This window comes from Mustela nigripes, chromosome 6 (assembly GCF_022355385.1).
Source record: "Mustela nigripes isolate SB6536 chromosome 6, MUSNIG.SB6536, whole genome shotgun sequence".
Classification (NCBI taxonomy): Eukaryota; Metazoa; Chordata; class Mammalia; order Carnivora; family Mustelidae; genus Mustela; species Mustela nigripes.
This window is the reverse complement of record NC_081562.1, coordinates 92,270,055-92,288,509: the sequence shown is the minus strand read 5'-3', so window position 1 is coordinate 92,288,509 and position 18,455 is coordinate 92,270,055. Positions and strand designations below refer to the sequence as shown.

Genomic DNA, 18,455 nt, shown 5'->3' with positions numbered 1-18,455 from the left:
ATCCTCTGGGGGAGAGTCTTGCCACACTGTGGCTGGTGCCAATTTGTCCTAGAAGGGCACACGAATGCACAGGCACTTGGAGTTAATGGTAAAGCACAGCCAAAAGCAGTTGGTTAAGCAACTGACTCTTGATTACAGCTTGGGTCATAATCTTAGCCTTGTGAGATCCAGCCCCACATCAGCTCCACGCTCAGCATGGAGTCTGCTTGAGATTCACTCTCCCTCTCCCTCTTTCCCCCTCTCACACTCTCTCAAATAAATAATCTTTTAAAAATAATAATAAAGTTGTACAAATATAAGAATTCTAAAAATACGAAATACATAATGACAGAAATGGCTTATAACTAATTAAACTAATAATCCATGAGTCCATTCCTTTTTTTTTAAAGATTTTATTAATTTATTTGCAGGGAGAGTGAGCAAGGGAGAGAGAGCACAAGCTGGGGGAGAGGCAGAGGGAGAAGCAGACTCCCAACTGAGCAGGGAGCCCAACGTGGGGCTCAATCCCAGGTCTCTAGGATCATTACTTGAACCAAAGGCAGAGGCTCAACTGACTGTGCCACCCAGGTGACCCCATGAGTCCATTCTTATAATAAATACAAAAATAAAGGAGATGGAAATTTCAACTTGTAAATGTAGATGGAATGAGGGAGTTAAAAATCATTCATAATCATCATAGTAGTAACTGATTTTAAAAAGAATCATTAATAATTCTAAAATTAGTAGGTAAAAGTTTGATGAGGAACAGGACATTTAGATAATCTCAAAATATCCTCACGAATTATTTATTAGTTACAAAAGAAAAAAATTAACTTTACAGTGGAGAGACTCCATTTTTTTAAAAAAAAAGATTTTTATTTATTTGAGAGAGAGAGAGACAGCACAAGCCAGAGAGAGGAAGAAGTAGATGTCCCGCTGAGCTGACAGCCCAATGTGGAGCTCGATCTCAGGATGCTAGGAGCACAACCTAAGATGAAGGCAGACAATCAACTGAGCCACCCAGGTGCTCCTTGGCAGACTCTATTTTAACCAAGGGTTCAAACTTAAAAACATCACCAATAATGAGATAAACTGACATCTATGCCCACTGATATGATGCATTGAGAGGGACTCCGTATTACTTCTGTGGCATTTCTGCCAAAATGCATAACCCAGATCTGATCATGAGGACATGCTTTACAAAATAACTAATACTTTTCAAAAATGTCTGTATTATAAAAGATTCTTTTTTGAAGTGAAGAAAATATTATAGATTAAATCAGAGAACAGGGACATAACAACTAAATCAAAGTGTGATCCTTTATTGGATCAGTTGAAATGGAATGATAATCTGTTTAACTATCTAAAAATACTACTGATAGTGTTCTGACATCTGCAAGAACCAAAAAAAAGTAAAGTAAATTTAAAATACTGCAAGTAAAAAAGCAAGGCAATAATTAACTCTAAGAAAAACAAAAAGATGGTATTATAAAGGAAAAATATTTGACTAAACAGTAAGCAATATTCACATACTTAACAATGCAAACACTATTAATTCTGAAAATAAGATAAAATTTTATTTAAAATATTGGGATACAGGAAATGGTCAGGAAAGTGGTATAAATAAACTAATAGGAAAATCAACAGGATTTTTCTTAGTGGGAAATCAATTGAGAATGTCTAAACTTAATAAATCAAGAAATAACAGTATATTACATAGAAATATAGAGGTTGATGCCAGAAGAAATAGGTAAAAGTTGAAAGCATTTACCTCTGAGGAGCAGCAATGAAGCATGGGGAACTGTTGTTTTTTATTTTTAAGCTTTTGAGTATTAATGGAACATTTAACTGTGTGTGTGCATGTGTGTGTGTGTGTATTATTTTCATTTACAAAATTAAAAATCTTTTATTTTTAAACAAGAAGAAACATCATCAAAAATAGCTGGCAGAGAAGAAAGCAAAATGAAATATTTATTAAAAGTACCAGAGTAGAAAAAAAAAGTACCATAGAAAAAAAATAAGGATAAAGAAGCCCATATATTTCTAAATAGTCCTCAAGCAATAGTATTATCATAGCCCAGAACTATTCATTAACATAAAGAAATAATACCAAAACAAGTTGAATTATTTTCTGTTTATTCTGTTTAACAGGCAAAGAAGAATGATGTATTTTGGAAATATTCTCATCAAAAAATTCTTAAAATAGTAAAAATTCCTCAAGGAATAAGCTTTGGATATCTGGACTATAAACATGTTAGTTCCTAATAAGGAGTACTGAGACACTAAGTATCAATTTCGGACTTTCGTCTTCTTCATTTCGAGAGCAATCAAACCAGTTTTCTTCAGACAGCCTGGGCTGGTTTGGGCCAGGACCTAGTCAGTATGTAGTCTGACAGTGATGTAGGTAAATAGGACAGAGGAATGAAAAAAAACTGAGAATCCCAACCAGCTGAGTATCGAGTGCGGGGATACACAGATGTCAAAGCATGTTCCATGCAGTCAGTGACGAGGTTCAGGTTTGTGCTACATTTCAACAGCTCTTGTTTGACGCCATTGTAATCTGTATACAAACAGAGAAATGGTGGTCAGCCATCTTATTCCTTGCGGTTTTTTTCAACAAGATCTTATTTATTTATTTGAGAGAGAAAGAGAGCATGAGCGGGGAAGAGGGGCAGAGAGAGATGGAGAATCAGGCTGCCCACTGAGCAGGGAGCCTGACACAAGGGCTCAATCCCAAGACCCTGAGATCATGCCCTGAGCCAAAGGCAAACACTTCACCAACTGAGCCACGCAGGTGCACCAATCTTATTCCTTGTATTTTAGGGGTGCCTAGATAGCTCAATGGGTTAAAGCCTCTGCCTTCGGCTCAGGTCATGATCCCAGCAGGGCCCTGGGATCGAGCCCTGCATTGGGCTCTCTGCTCAGCAGGGAGCCTGCTTCCTCCTCTCTCTCTGCCTGCTTCTCTGACTACCTGTGATCTCTGTCTGTCAAATAAATAAATAAAATCTTTATTCCTTATATTTTAAGGTTAAGACCCTGCTATACAGCCACAGAAATCTAACGACATTTGATTTCTACAAGGATTAGGCTGTAGATCTATGCTTCCCAGTGACAGCCATTAGCCAAATGTAGCTATTGAAGACCTAAAATATAGCTAGTATGACTAAAAACTGAATTTTTAAATTTTAATTAATTTTCATTTTAAAACTCAAATCTAGGGGACGCCTGGGTGGCTCAGTGGGTTAAGCCGCTGCCTTCGGCTCGGGTCATGATCTCAGGGTCCTGGGATCGAGTCCCACATCGGGCTCTCTGCTCAGCGGGGAGTCTGCTTCCTCCTCTCTCTCTCTCTGCCTGCCTCTCTGCCTACTTGTGATCTCTCTCTGTCAAATAAATAAATAAAATCTTTAAAAAAATAAAAAATAAAACTCAAATCTATTTCTGGAAAACATTTTAGTATTTTTGGAGTTGTCCATGGATCAGAATAATCTACAGTGTTATCCAATAGAAATAATAATGAGACCCACATATGTAATCTTAAATTTTCTAGTTGCCACTTAAAAAAAAAAGAAAACAGGGGGCACCTGGGTGGTTCAGATGGTTGGGCAGCTGCCTTCAGTTTGGGTCATAATCCCACGGTCCTGGGATCGAGACTCAAATCAGGCTTCCTGCTCAGCAGGAAGCTTGCCTCTCCCTCTCCCACTCCCCCCCTTGTATTCCTCTCTCACTGTTTCTTTTTCTGTCCAATAAATTAATAAATAAAAATCTTTTCAAAAAATAAATTTAAAAAAATTTAAAAGTTAAAAATATTTTAAAAAGGAAACACATGAGGAGTGCCTGGGTGGCTCAGTGGGTTAAAGCCTCTGCCTTCGGCTCAGGTCATGATCCCAGGGTCCTGGGATGGAGCCCCGCATCTGGCTCTATGCTCTGCGGCCAGCCTGCTCCCCCCTCTCTCTTTGCCTGCCTCTCTGCCTACTTATGGACTCCGTCTGTCAAATAATTAAATCAAATCCTCAAAAAAAAAAAAAAAAAAACCCACATGAAATTAATTTTAATAATATAGTTATTTGGGGCGCCTGGGTGGCTCATTGGGTTAAAGCCTCTGCCTTTGGCTCAGGTCATGGCCTCAGGATCCTGGAGCCCTGCATCTGGTTCTCTGCTCAGCAGGGAACCTGCTTCCTCCTCTCTCTCTGCCTGACTCTCTGCCTACTTGTAATCTCTGTCTGCCAAATAAATAAAATCTTAAAAAAAAATAGTTATAATTTAATCCTCCATATCCAAAATACTACCATTTCAGTATTTATTATCATTGTGAAATTGTTAATAAGGTAATTTATATTCTTATAAATAATGCTCCAGTGACTCTAAATTTTCTTAATCTACAGATGAAGTATTTCCTAGGAAAATTTAGCATCCAAGTTAAGATATGCTATAAGTATAAAATATACACCAATTTTAAAGGACCAATAAGAAAAAGAATAAAAAATACCTTATTAACAACTTTATATTGATAATAACTCTTTGAACAATTCCAATTCCTTTTATATTCTTTTTTTAAAAGATTTTATTTATTTGTCAGAGAGAGAGCATGACAGAGCGTGACCACAAGCAGTAGGAGCAGCAAGCCAACTCGGGACTCAATCCCAGGACCCTAGGATCATGACCTGAGCTGAAGGCAGACACTTAACTGATGAGCCACCCAGGCATCCTGTAACTACTTTTAAATCATGACAGACATATATATATATATATATATCTCCTTTTATATCTATATGTACTTTTATGTATAGTCACTGCAATAAATTCTATTTTCCTCTTAATTTCTATTGTCAAACTCTATGTATCCAGATGGGAAAAAAAATTCCCTAATACAGTTTAAAACCTTAGACAGGGAAGAGTTTATAACTACAGCTGGCCCTCTGCCATGTTGGGAACGATATTTCCCTAGCTTGCTATGAGTTCTGAGAGGCTCAGGTACTGTTTTGTGACAGCTTTTTTCTTGATTCAATTTTTCCCCCCTCTGCTAATCGTGACCCTCTTAGGCCTGATGCACCCAGAATGTCTGTGAATGACAGAATGACAGTGCTGGAGGTCGGGAGTCTTCTGTCTGCACCTCTGTCTGCCTTCTTTTCTCCGGACTACAGTATCACTCAAAGCCAGTGCCTGGGCTGCTGGGACCCACCCATCACAGGGTCCCCTTTTGAAAGGCGAGCTGCTCCCTTTGGCCTTGGCAAGCTGCTGACTCCTTTGTGTGAAGAAAAACCATCGCTTCCCCCAGGAAGATGGAACCCCACACCAAGGTGAATGACTTACTCCTATGAAGAAGGCTGCTTTACCTCTACCCCCAAACTGCCTTTTAGTCATAAGAATGCCATTCTTACAGACATTGAACCATCTCACTCCCAGGAGGCTCCTGAAGACTGCACTGCACGTGTCTCTGGCCTCGGCCAATAAAGCCTTGCAAAGCTGGCCTTCACCTAGTCCTCTCTACCCACACCCCTCCCTCCCCCAACAATAAGGCATGGAGTTTGTGCCTGGGCCCTTTATTACTAAAGGGGTAGACAATACTGAAGGCTGTACTTCAGTTGTGCAGGCCTCCCACACCAGTCCCACCAGACTACAGAAGCGCACACCCCTCTCAAGACCCAGAGGTTCCAGGCCTCTAGCCTGCCTCCCTAGTACGTAGATGGCCCAGCCCATACGTAACAGGGCAGAACGAGCATTGGCCCTAGGCTGTCCATACAACCTCTTCTCAGCCATGAAAGCCATCACCAAGCCAACAATGAGGGCCATGGGACCTTACCCAACACCTCCTATCCTGCGAAGGCTTTGTTTAAGGAGTTTTGTTCTCAGAGGACCTGCCCATCTTCACCATTCTTCACCAACCCTCTTTTCCCCTTCTCAGGCAAGGTTAGCCATTATCTTAGGAAAAGAAAAGCTCACGGGCATCAAAAAACTTCTGTCCATAGGCTTCTTTAACATGTTCAGGGACTTCTTCCCAGGCTTGCTTGAGTTTCTCCAGGCACCGCTGCAACTCTGTCATTCCGGTTCTGAAGTAGCCAGGCTCAACTATGCTAATTTTCACCCCAAAATGTTGAAGCTCACGCCTGAAAATACAAACCCTGGAGTTAACTCTTTTTTTTTTTTTAAAGATTTTATTTATTTTTTTGACACACAGAGAGAGATCACAAGTAGACAGAGAGGCAGGCAGAGAGAGAGGGAGAAGCAGGCTCCCGGCTGAGCAGAGAGCCCAATGTGGAGCTCGATCCCAGGACCCCGAGATCATGACCTGAGCTAAGGCAGAGGCTTAAACCACTGAGCCACCCAGGCGCCCCAGGAGTTAACTCTTTTGACTGAAAGACATGACTTCAGTGCCCTCATGGAGGAAAACAAAACAAGTTTTTAAAAACATCTCTACTGAATATTTTGAAGGATAAAGAAGCAGAGAGGAAAAGGAAAAAAAATGTTTTTAATTTCCTAGGTCCAACAATGGGGACATGATTATACAAACTACCAGAACCATTCAATTCTACATCCATTTTTTTCACAGAGTCATGAAGTCCCTACCCTGTTTTAGACAGGGGATCCATGAAGGACACAAGGAAGAACAAAGAAAGTTAGCATTTTTATGGCAGCTACTGTGCTAAGCATCTTACATGCACAATCTCAGAAAATTAAGACTCAGTTGCTTGCCTCAGAAGCTCACAATGAGGGGCACCTGGGTGGCTCAGTGGGTTAAAGCCTCTGCCTTCGGCTCAGGTTATGATACCAGGATCCTGGGATCAAGCCTCTTATTGGGCTTCCTGCTCGGCAGGGAGCCTGCTTCCTCCCCTCTCCCTCTCTGCCTGCCTCTCTGCCTACTTGTGATCTGTCTGTCAAATAAATAAATTTTTTTAAAATCTTCAAAAAAAAAAAAAAGCTCACAATGAGTGAGTCTGACAAGTAAGCAAATCATTGTTAACACAACTCAAAAGAATTACAGGGGCGCCTGGGTGATTCAGAGGGTCGAGCATCTGCCTTCAGCTAGGGTCGTGATCCCAGCAGAGCAGGGAGCCTGCTTCTCCCTCTCCCTCTGCTGCTACCCCTCCTTGTGCTCTCTTCTCTCTCTCTCTGTCAAATCAATAAACAAATAACCTTTAAAAAAAAAAAAGAAAGAATTATAGGGGCGCCTGGGTGGCTCAGTGGGTTAAGCTGCTGCCTTTGGCTCGGGTCGTGATCTCAGGGTCCTGGGATGGAGTCCCGCATTGGGCTCTCTCTGCTCAGCAGGGAGCCTGCTTCCTCCTCTCTCTCTGCCTGCCTCTCTGTCTACTTGTGATCTCTCTCTCTCTCTGTCAAATAAATAAATAATCTTTTTAAATAAATAAAAAGAATTATAAAGGAGAGATATTCAAGGGGCTACATAAGTAGAGAGGAGGAGGCAGAGAGTTTCTGAGGGAGTCAAGGAAGGCTTCAATGAGGAGAGACTGTTTCACTTGAACCTTGAAGGATAAAGAGGAAATTTCTGCGTGATGAAAGGGGAAGAACAGAATACCAGATAGTGGGAACTGGACCTGCAGAAGCATGGAATTACTATATATTCAAAGACTACAAAAGACCATTAATGGAATCTGAGGTGGGCATGAAAATTACAAGTCATTGGTCATTCCAGAATATTCAGGTTAGTTCAACAAAGAGTTCCAGAATCCTTACCGGGGGCTGGGTATGTACCAGGCACTGTGCTAAGTACTGCCTTCACCAAGTGAAATAAGATGGCATTGTGTACCATGGGAGAAGTATAGTCTAGGTATTTGGGGACAGTGATGAGGGGTGTTCCCTAATCTGGAGGCTGAAGTGGCCTCACTGAAAAAGGTGAAGCCCAAGCTGATTTCAAGGAGAAATGTTTGAAATAATTGGTCATTAAGAAGGTAAAACACATAGCATCATGACCCCCTAAAGCTCTGAATGGTTCTCAAAGTGTGGTCCCCAGATAAATGGCAACATCAGCATCTGGGAGTCTGTTAGAAATACAAATTTACTGGGCTCTAGTCCAGATTTTTTTTTTTTAAAGATTTTATTTATTTATTTGACAGGCAGAGATTACAAGTAGGCTGAGAGGTAGGCAGAGAGAGAGGAGGAAGCAGGGTCCCTGCTGAGCAGAGAGCCCCATCCGGGGCTCGATCCCAGAACCCTGGGATCATGACCTGAGCCGAAAGCAGAGGCTTTAACCCACTGAGCCACCCAGGCGCCCCTAGTCCAGATTTATTAAGTCAGGAACTCTGGGGATGAGACCTGACAATCTGTGTGAATAAGCCATCCAGGCTCTGAGGCAACCTAGTGGTTAAAAACGACTTTTCTAAAGGAAAAGCCTCCCTTATCAAAGCAAAATCTAAAACTTTCCATGGTAGGGCCTCAGAGAAAAACTGTCAATGGCTGTGTGTGCTGGAAAAGAGAGAGGGCTGTGTAAGCCCATGGTGCTTCTGCCCTAGAATTTCACTTCCCCTTGCGGCTTCCTCACTGTGATTCCCATCACACCGTGAGATCTGCATTCCCTCTTAAAGTCCAGCTCATGTGTGGGCCAGATCTTCCTTTCCCTGTTTGGCCTTAGCACAATTAGAGCACACTGGAATTTTCTAAAGAAAATCATGATTTGAACATTAGAAGGCCATTCTTTGCTCTTGGTCTGAGACACCAGTGAAACACAGGCAGCAGCCCCGTGGAGGCAGACAGAAGGTAAGTTAGGCTGGAAGCCAAGCAAGGCACCTGTCCCATGGTGACAACTCGCATGACTTCAATTATTTCCCTATTCCCTTCCTAGGCAGATAATATAATATGTGTATTATGAGAGATACCTACCGGTCATGGCACGTGATAAGCTAAATAATGGCCCCCAAAGATACCGGGTCCTAATCCCTGGAACCCATGTGGTACCCTGAAGTTGTGATTAAATTAAGGATATTGAGACAGGGAGATTATACTAGATAATATGGGTGTGCAATCACAACTACCTTTTTTTAAAATATTTTATTTATTTATTCGAGAGAGATAGCAAAAGAGAGCATAAGCAAGGAGGAAAGGGAGAAGCAGACTCCCTGCTGAGCAGGGAGACTGATGTGGATTCTGATCCCAGGACCCTGCAATCATGACCTGAGCCAAAGGCAGATGCTTAACCGACTGAGCCACCAGGTGCCCGCAATCACAACTATCTTTATAAGAGAGACAGAGGCAGAGTTGAAGGCCCACAGAGGAACAGAAGGCAATGTGACCTTGGAGGCAGAGACTGGAGTGATGTAGCAACAAGCCAAGGAATACTGACAGCCCATAGATGCTGGAAGAGGCATGGAACAGATTCTCCCCTAGAGCCTTCAGAAGGAACCTGGCCCTGTCAACAACTTGATTTGGGCCCAGTAACACTGATTTCAGACTTCGGCCTCCAGAACTGTGAGGGAATAAGTATGTGTTGTTTTCAGACACTCCAAATTATAGCAGCCACAGGACACCTGGCTGGCTCAGTCGGCAGAGCATGTGACTCTTGATCTTGGGGCTGTGAGTTCAAGCCCCACGTTGGGTGTGGAAATTACTTAAAAAAATAAAATCTTAAAAAAAAAAAAAAAAAAGAGGGGCGCCTGGGTAGCTCAGTGGGTTAAAGCCTCTGCCTTCAGCTCCGGTCATGATCCCAGGATCATAGGATCGAGCCCCAAGCCCCGTACCAGGCTCTCTGCTCAGTAGGGAGCCTGCTTCCCTTCCTCTCTCTCTCTGCCTGCCTCTCTGCCTACTTGTGATCTCTCTGTGTCAAATAAATAAATAAAATCTTTTAAAATTTTTTTAAAATTAAAAAAAAAAAATTACAGCAGCCATAGGAAGCTAATACATGGTGCCTAAAATACTCACAGCTCATTTCCAAGAATGAAACTGCCCTAAAGTCAGTTCCTGCTTAACAGAGAGTATGTGTGGCAATATTTTGTGCCATGTGACTACCCCATCGTGTCCCCAGCTAACTGGACCAGGGAGGAGAGAGCCCTGCTTAGCCTTGGAGAGTGGCTCTGTCTATTACTACCTGTGTTATGACCATAGCGACCTACTAATCTCTGCCCCTGTTTCCTCACACACACACTAAGGATAAAAATAAGACCTTCCTCATTGGGTTGCTATGAAAATTAAATGACCTGTTAGATGTGAAGTACTCACAACAGTGCCTGGCACATAATAAAGCACACGAAAATGTCACAGAATAGGTCACCTGGCACACACAGAAAATAAACAAAGCTAACAGAGTCCTCCCTCTTAGGAATGAAAAGGTAAAGGGAAATATAAAAAGGAAGCAGCTGACAGAGCAACACATGCCTGAAACAGTGCCTGAAAAAAAGCCAGGAGGTAAACCCAGGGCCATAATGGGCCATGGAGGACGAACAGAAGGTCTAAGAAAAGAAGTGCTTAGATAAAGAAAAGAGATATAGAGTAAAGCAGATGAGTGCCCAGAGACAAAGAGAGTCAGAGTCACCATGGAGAGACAAGGACAGGCTCACTGTAAAGAGGAAAGAAGACAGTCATCTTCTCTTCAGAAATGAAATTTTTAAAAAAAATTTTATGTATTTACTTAACACAGAGAGTACAAGGGGGGGAGCAGCAGGCAGAGAGAGAAGCAGACTCCCCACTGAGCAGGGAGGCCGATGTGGGGCTTGATCCTAGGACCCTGGGATAAGACGCTTGCTTAACCGTGTGAATTACCCAGGTGCCCTGAGAAATAAAATTTTATCAAGGCTAAATCTTGAGAATCAAAGTGTGATGTGGTGGAAGGAAACAAAGACCTACAGCCAAAACACAGTTTTGCCAAAACTGAGTTGCGGCTGGTGAACTTTGGGAAAGAGACTTAAATCGGAGCCTCAGTTTCCTATATAAAACAAACTAGTAATAATATCTATAAATCAAGATTTTTGGAGTAATGAAATAAAATAATGTAGGCAAAAGCAATTAGCACAGTGCCTATGACATATTTGTTGCTTTTGTTTTAACTTAAGAGCGTTACCTCAGAATATCTGAAAAGGCTTCTACTCCATACTTGGAGCTACAGTAGATTCCTCCAAAGGAAGCAATTCTTCCCAGAATGCTGGAGACATTAACAATCCTCCCACGTGCTCTCCTCACCAAGGGAAGCATGCTCAAGGTCAACTCAATCAAACCAATGAGGTTCACTTTGAAGACTTCCATATAGGTTTCCATCTTCAGCCACTCGATGTAGCAGTGTGGGTGGAAGATGCCTGCATTGTTGACCATGCCCCAGAGTCCTAAAACAAAGTCAAAGCAGAAGTTCAGTTTCAGACAAAACCGACAGACTATTTACCTTAATTCGTCTTCGGGCTGACAGCAACTAAAAATGTTAGAAAAAATATTTTTTTTTAATGTTCTTTTTTTTTTTTTAAGATTATTTACTTATTTATTTATTTGACAGAGAGAGTGAACACAAGCAGGGGAGCAGCAGAGGGAGAGGGAGAAGCAGGCTTCCTGCCGAGCAGGGAACCCAATGCGCGGCTCAATCCCAGGACCCTGGGATCATGACCTGAGCCGAAGGTGACACTTAACGACTGAGCCACCCAGGCGCCCCTATTTTTTTTAATGTTCTTAAATCCATCAGTTAACAAGAAAGTAGAGGAAGGTCAGGGCAAAAACTAAGAAAAGGCAGGAATCCAGAGACAATAAAGAGAACATTGGTGCTGGCTTTTGATTTGAGGGAATTTGCCAACCAGTGTGAACTTGAATTTCAATATTTATAGCCTCAAAAAAATACACAATAAGATATGAAGTCCAGGACCTAAGGTAGGTATTCTAATAAAAAATACTTTCTTCATTAAACTGGGATCTTTAATGGTTATGCTATCCATATAACGGTGAGATAGAAAGTCCTTCCAAAGGACTGAGAGCAACACTGTCCACCTTGAACTTTGCCGTTGTGAGGAGGGAGCAAGAATCATCCCTACCAACCCTGAGGAATCATTATTACAAGCCATTTCTCATTAGAGTTTGCAGCCCAATTCCCACTATCTGGATGGTCCAAAAATGTCAAGCCAAGAATTAAGTTCAAGGTGGTCAAGGCTTCTGAGCACCCCTGGCATATGATAGAAGCAAACATGGATCCTCTCTGGAAAAATCTTTATATCAGGCATCAGGGAATCACCAGAGTTACTAAGAAAAATTGTAGTTCATGGTCATAAATCAAAATACAGAAGGAAACAAAACACCAAATGCAAGAACCAACAGAATCAAAAGAAGCAAAAAAAGACTCACAAAGACATTAGATACCAGAAGTATAAGACTTATCATATAAAATATGTATGCTAAATATAACTTTTTTTTTAAAGATTTCATTTATTTATATATTTGTCAGAAAGAGAGGGCACAAAAGCAGGGAGAGTGGCAGGGGGAGAGGGAGAAGCAGACTCCCCGCTGAGCAGGGACCCTCCTTCCCCTGCCCCTCCATGTAGGACTCAATTAAAGACAGACGCTTAACCAACTGAGCCACCCAGGTGCCCAGGAATGACTCTATTTTAAACGGTAGCCAAGGGGAGAAGATCAGTTTCTTAAGAATACCTTGAAAATTCTTTAAACATAAACATAAAGAACTATGGTTATAAATACCCATTGGCAAGGAGAGATAATAGCTTCAGATCTATTTGGCTCATTTTTCAAGATAAACATTGTTAAGGAAATGAAACACCACTGAAGATCACCTCTATCCTTCAAATGAGAAAGCCTTTTAGGCCCTACTTTGGGGTATTACATATAGAGAGAAAACTTTAACAACTTCATGCCCAAGTAAATGAAAGGAGAAACTACTTCTCCTTACCTCTGTGCCCGACACGCTCCCTCACCCACTGAGTGGCTGCCGATATGCTCTCTGTCTTGGTGACGTCCAGGATCACCGTCTCCAGCCTGTCTGACGTCTGGCCTCTCAGCTGCTGGGCCCCCTCCTCCGTCAGACACGCGGCCAGCACCCTCAAGCCTCGCAGGTCCAGCTGCCGGGCCAGCAGGTTCCCGAAGCCCGAGTCACAGCCCGTGATGAAGACGTACTTGTCTCGGAGGTGGCTCACCACCTGCCTCTCCCGGTACCAGCGCAGGAGGAAGTAGAGGCCCACGAGGGCCGCCAGGCACAGCCACATGGTGAGGGGACTCCCTTCTGCTTCAAAAGAAAGAGACCAGCTTTCATTCCCTTCTGTCCTTTTCTCTTTAACCAGTTATCTACTGAGGATATGCTATGTGCCAGACACTGCTCCTGGGGCTGGGGACTCCACAGTCACCAATACTCCGGAAGCCACAGTCCAGGGAGGGCATTGGAGATAACAGGACAAGTGCCATGCAGTGTGGCCAGTGTCATAACAACAAACAAACAGTCTGACAAGGCTGCAAATGAGTGGGACTTGAGGCCTAACAAGTTAGAAATGGCTTCACAGGGGGCAGTGTTTTGGCAACTACTTCCTGTAAGATAGCTAAGAGTTCAAGAAGCAGATCCAGATGAAGAACATTCCAGGCAGCCACAGTGTGTATTTGAAGGAAGTAGTGGGCAGCATGCCTTCCTGATGCCTACAAGCACTTCAGCACGGTGTGCCACAGAGCATACAGAGGACCCAGATGCCCAGACCAGAGCGTTCCTTCTGGGCCACGCTAAGGAATCTGGACGTTATCTTACAGGCAACCAGAGTGTGCTGTTATCGGGAGGTATTACACTGAGGAGTAGGATGGGCAGATTTAGCTTGAGAGATCTGTACCACAGTGCGAGTGGAAGGTATATTTAACAGGGCTGTGAGGAAGTCAAAGACGTAGGTTAAGAGACCCAACTGTCTAGGGGAGATACTGCAGCCAAGGCAGTTTGTAAATAAAGACCAATCAGATGCATTGTTGAAATGAATGTTCAGAGAGGCCTACATTTCTTCATGTAGTTCTAGAGAAACAGCCACCATTTGGGGGCAACCTATAGTGTTGGGTGCAGTACCATATGATTCATAAGGACGTAAGACACCATCACAGATGGGCGTGAGCCCACCAGCACATCATAAGCACATGACACCTGTGTGAGGTGAATCTATGCCATTCACACTCTTTGGCTTGGCATTCAGGCCATCGAGGTGCTCTGACCCTTGACTTACTCCTTAGGCTTCTTTTTTTGCCACATCCCTCTTGCATGCACTCTTTAGTCATAGCAGCTTCCAGTACCCCACACAGTACAGGCCTTTCATGGCCCAGTACACAATTCTCTCAACAATCCCTTCTTTCCCAGTCCTCATCCATTTGGCCAATAACACTCATCCATTAATACTCAGCTCAACGATCATTTTGACTCAACAAACACCAATTCAACACCTACTATGAGTCAGACACAATGTTAGGCATGGATAAACAACAGTAAACCCAACAAGGTTCCATTATTCATTGAATTTACCATCTAAGGGTGAAGGCCAACAAGAAAACAAAGCAATGGAACAGAATTAAGGACAACATGCTGCTGGAGCACTCTAGGAGATCTGAGGTTTCTGGAGAGAGAGTAAATAGAAGTTGAGATCTAAAGGGTAATAAAATAATCGTAACAATAGCTAACAACAACAATAGCCTAACACTTGCTGTGTACCAGGCTCTTTTCTAAGCTGTCCCCATATACGAACTCACTGAATTCTCACAACAGCACTCTAAGGCAGGTCCTGTCATATCCCTGTGTCAGGTTCAAATGCCAAAACATTCAGGCATGTGAGTGATTTGGTGGGGAAAATACACGAGAGGATAAAGGGGAGAGTGCAGTAGTAGGTGGTGGTGCAGGTCTGAGAGCCTCTGAAAGAAGAAAGAGGAGGGAGGAGTTGAGAGGAGGCTCCTTAACGTATAGGACCCTCAGAAAGTCTCAGCCAGGCAAATGGGGGGCCTTTGAGCTGAGACTGTCCAGTAGAACCCTGCACTGGGCAGAACTGGCTGGGCTCCATTGCTGCCACCATGCTCCGTCACTAGCTGGGGGTGCCCAGGAGAAGCGTGCCTCAGTATACAGGCCATCGCAGATCCAAAAACAATAGCTGGGGGCTGTGAGTCAACCTGACTCCTCAAAGCAGATTCTCTTGAAAAGACATCTGAGCAATACACCTCCACAACCGCCGCATTATTTTATAGATGAGCACTGAGAGATGAAGTATAGCTCAGGGCAAAGGAGGGGGAGAAGGGTCCAGGCAGAAGACTTTTGGACCCCTCTTAACCCGACCCCTGATCAAACAAAAGGGACCACTCGCCCCCCCACACCCCACATCCCAGCTGCAGCCTGTACTTGAGCGTATCATGACATCACACTGCTTCCTCCGACTTGTAGACTATGAAGCCCTTGCGAGCTCAGGCTATCGATTCCTCTGCAGCTGGCACAGTGAAGGGTATACAGCCGGGGCTGTGTGGTTGGATAAATGCTGTTAGATAGATAAATGAAACAAAGGGGCGCCTGGGTGGCTCAGTGGGTTAAAGCCTCTGCCTTCAGCTCAGGTCATGATCCCAGGATCCTGGGATCGAGCCCCGCATCGGGCTCTCTGCTCAGCGGGGAGCCTGCTTCCTCCTCTCTCTCTCTCTCTCTCTCTCTCTCTGCCTGCTTGTGATCTCTGTCTGTCAAATAAACAAATATAAAATCTTTTTTTTTTAAAGATTTTATTTATTTATTTTACAGAGAGAGATCACAAGTAGACAGAGAGGCAGGCAGAGAGAGAGAGAGGGAAGCAGGCTCCCCGCTGAGCAGAGAGCCCGATGTAGGACTCGATCCCAGGACCCAGTAGAGTTAACATATAGTGGTACATCAGTTTCAGGTGTACAGTATAGTGATTTGACAATTCTACACATTACTCAGTGCTCATCGTGATAAATGTGCTCTTAGCCCCCTTCACTCCTTCCGCCCACCCACCCCTCTCCCCTGGAGACCTCCAGTTTGTTCTGTAGAGTTAAGCATTTCTGTGAGTTCTGTGAGGGCCTTTAGCAAATTAATAGAACCCAAAAAGGGAATCATTGGAACTTCCAGCGATCTTGGAACTTCCAATGTGTAGCCTGTCAGTCAGAAGTACTGGTGATAAGCTGGGCTGGTGGCTGGCATCTGCAGTAGGGGCTGGAGATGGGGTGGGGGGTAGGGGAGGGGGGCAGTCTTGCAGGATTGAACCTTTCACCTGTGGGATCTGATGCTATCTCCGGTAGATAGTGTTGACATAGGAAACAAAGGCAGAAGGAAAATTATTAAATTTCCTTACTACTTACAGCCCATTGACAGGCGGAGTGACATTCCTCTAGGAACTCAGCTGCCTGGATGCTGACAGTTCATTAAGGCCAAAAGGCAATTTCAGCCCGACCCACAGGACCCTGTAAGTCCACTTAAACATATAAAAATTCTGGGGCATCTGGGTGGCTCAGTTGGTTGGGCAACTGCCTTTGGCTCCGGTCATGGTCCTGGAGTCCCGGAGTCGTGGGATCGAGTTCCGCATTGGGCTCCCAGCTCCACAGGGAGTCTGCTTCTCCCTCTGACCTTCCCCCATCTCATGCTCTCTCTCCCTCTCTCTCTCTCAAATAAATAAATAAATAAAATCTTTAAAAAAAAATTTTCTTTCAGAAACTTCCCTTATCTCTGCTCCCCAAGATACATGTTGGCAATCATCCCCCAAGCCTATGACCCACTGACAAACATCGAAAGGGTCTCATAACTAAGGCTTTACTAGACAGTAATAAATGACCTTTTCCCAACAATAGCTATTGCCCCTCAAGGTCCTGGAAACCCTGCTTCCAAAATTCCTTAGACTTACACTATCCCTAGTCCCCTCCCAACTTTAGTATTCCCTCCCTCTCCCCACTTCCTTTTTTCCCCTCTCCCTCCACCTCCCCATGATCTCTCTCCCATTCCCAACTTTCTCTCTCCAACCTGAGAGCTTTCCATTCTCTAGCCAGATGCTTCTGGCTCTCCTGTACACCTGCATTCTGCATTCTCCAGTGTGCTATAGTAACAGGGCTTCCTCCTGCCTGTTTATTGACTAAGAGTCACTTCCTGATGTTAATCAAAGATGAAAATCCATTTCCCCCATCAGAGAGCAGTTCAGGCCGCACAGCCTTCCGGGGTCTTACTCTTCAACCGCATAGCCAGCAGCGAGAGGACTGCACTCATAGAAGAGACATGCCAGGCCAGAGAGACTCTCCGGGCACCAAACCTGAACATGAATCAAATTCCCTAAATATGCCTTGAGTACTTCAAAGATCAAACCCCAAGTGGCCTGCTTGGTTTTATAACCATTTGTCTGCAAAAGCCATGCAATCACTTATGTTTCTGCCTTTGACCCAGGAGATTTATATGTTTATACTACTATTTCTTGATTTAGCACCTCTAGACATTTTCTCACTTCCTGTCCATCAACTGAACTTAGCTTTCTCACACCGTATTGTCTCTTTCCTTCTCATCCAAAGGACACCACCTGGTTAATTTTCTTTAAGGAGTTTTAAAGTTGAACTCAGAAAACACCTTCATAACCGTAATGCACAAACTAAGATCTACTCTTTACTTCAGGCCGGACCCTCGCCATCCTTGGTCTTCATCATCGTTTGAAACTGCTCTTCCACAAAGATCTTGAAAGCTGAAACTGCCCTCTCTAACTACAGCCCCTTCGTATCTCTCCCCCTCCTTCCCTCGCCTCTCCCTGTCTCCCTCCTCCTACAGCGCCCACCCTTTGCTCAGTCTCATATTATTACAGTCCTCTTATGGCTTCATTTGCCTCCTTATTCAGTGTAGGTCCTGGGGCCAGCCACTTGAGGGGTGTTTTACTGGTGTCTCAAAGCCTTTACTATCCACATTCCCTCGTTGCCAGCTGCCAAGTGGCACTAGAGAAAGGCTAGAAAACAAACCAGCGATTTCCACAGCAAATCAATAATACCCCATCTCCGCTGGACTTTGCTGACACAAGGCAGACCTTCTGTTTGCCTCCATCTGACCCTCCCCTTGTGTGTTCCCAATAAGACCCATTCCAAATCTCCAACCTTCTCAATTTCCCAGCCTCATGTTCATCGGGCTCTCCTTCCACAGATGAGCTGACCTCTTGCCCTCCCTGCCAAAATCCAGATAAGCTCTACTGTTGGGTCCCCCAATAATGGGTCCGTGATTAAAGGAGTAAGACTGATACAAAGCGAAGGTCAAGCAAAGCTTTATTTCACGTCAACCATCAAGAATCAAACCAAGGGCGCCTGGATGGCTCAGTGGGTTAAGCCTCTGCCTTCAGCTCAGGTCATGATTTCAGGGTTCTGGGATCAAGTCCCGAATTGGGCTCTCTGCTCGGCAGGGAGCCTGCTTCCTCCTGTCTCTCTCTCTGCTTGCCTCTCTGCCTACTTGTCAAATAAATAAAATCTTTAAAAAAAAAAAAAAAAAGAATCAAACCGAACGTTCGGGGCCGCACCTCTTACAAGAGAGGGCGACCCCTCTCTCCCTTACAGACTAACTTTTATAGAGCAAAGGCCATGTGGTTGGGCCTGGCCAC

The 18,455-nt window shown here is 43.9% G+C and overlaps 1 protein-coding gene across 2 annotated transcripts in view; it reads right to left on the bottom strand.

The window, feature by feature from the left end:
* Window positions 1-1,530: 1,530 nt before the first annotated feature.
* The window catches only part of HSD17B6 (hydroxysteroid 17-beta dehydrogenase 6), a 40,319-nt gene continuing 23,394 nt past the window's right edge, over window positions 1,531-18,455 (bottom strand). The window contains exons 2-5 of one of the 2 annotated variants that reach the window (XM_059403469.1): window positions 12,794-13,123; window positions 10,979-11,237; window positions 5,920-6,083; window positions 1,531-2,539 (exon numbers count right to left, since the gene is read on the bottom strand). In XM_059403469.1, coding sequence (XP_059259452.1) covers window positions 2,322-2,539; window positions 5,920-6,083; window positions 10,979-11,237; window positions 12,794-13,106 — 954 coding nt within the window. In that variant the 5' untranslated portion in view covers window positions 13,107-13,123 and the 3' untranslated portion in view covers window positions 1,531-2,321. Of the gene's footprint in view, window positions 2,540-5,919; window positions 6,084-10,978; window positions 11,238-12,793; window positions 13,127-18,455 lie in introns of both variants that reach the window. The other variant, XM_059403468.1, reaches the window with a different exon arrangement.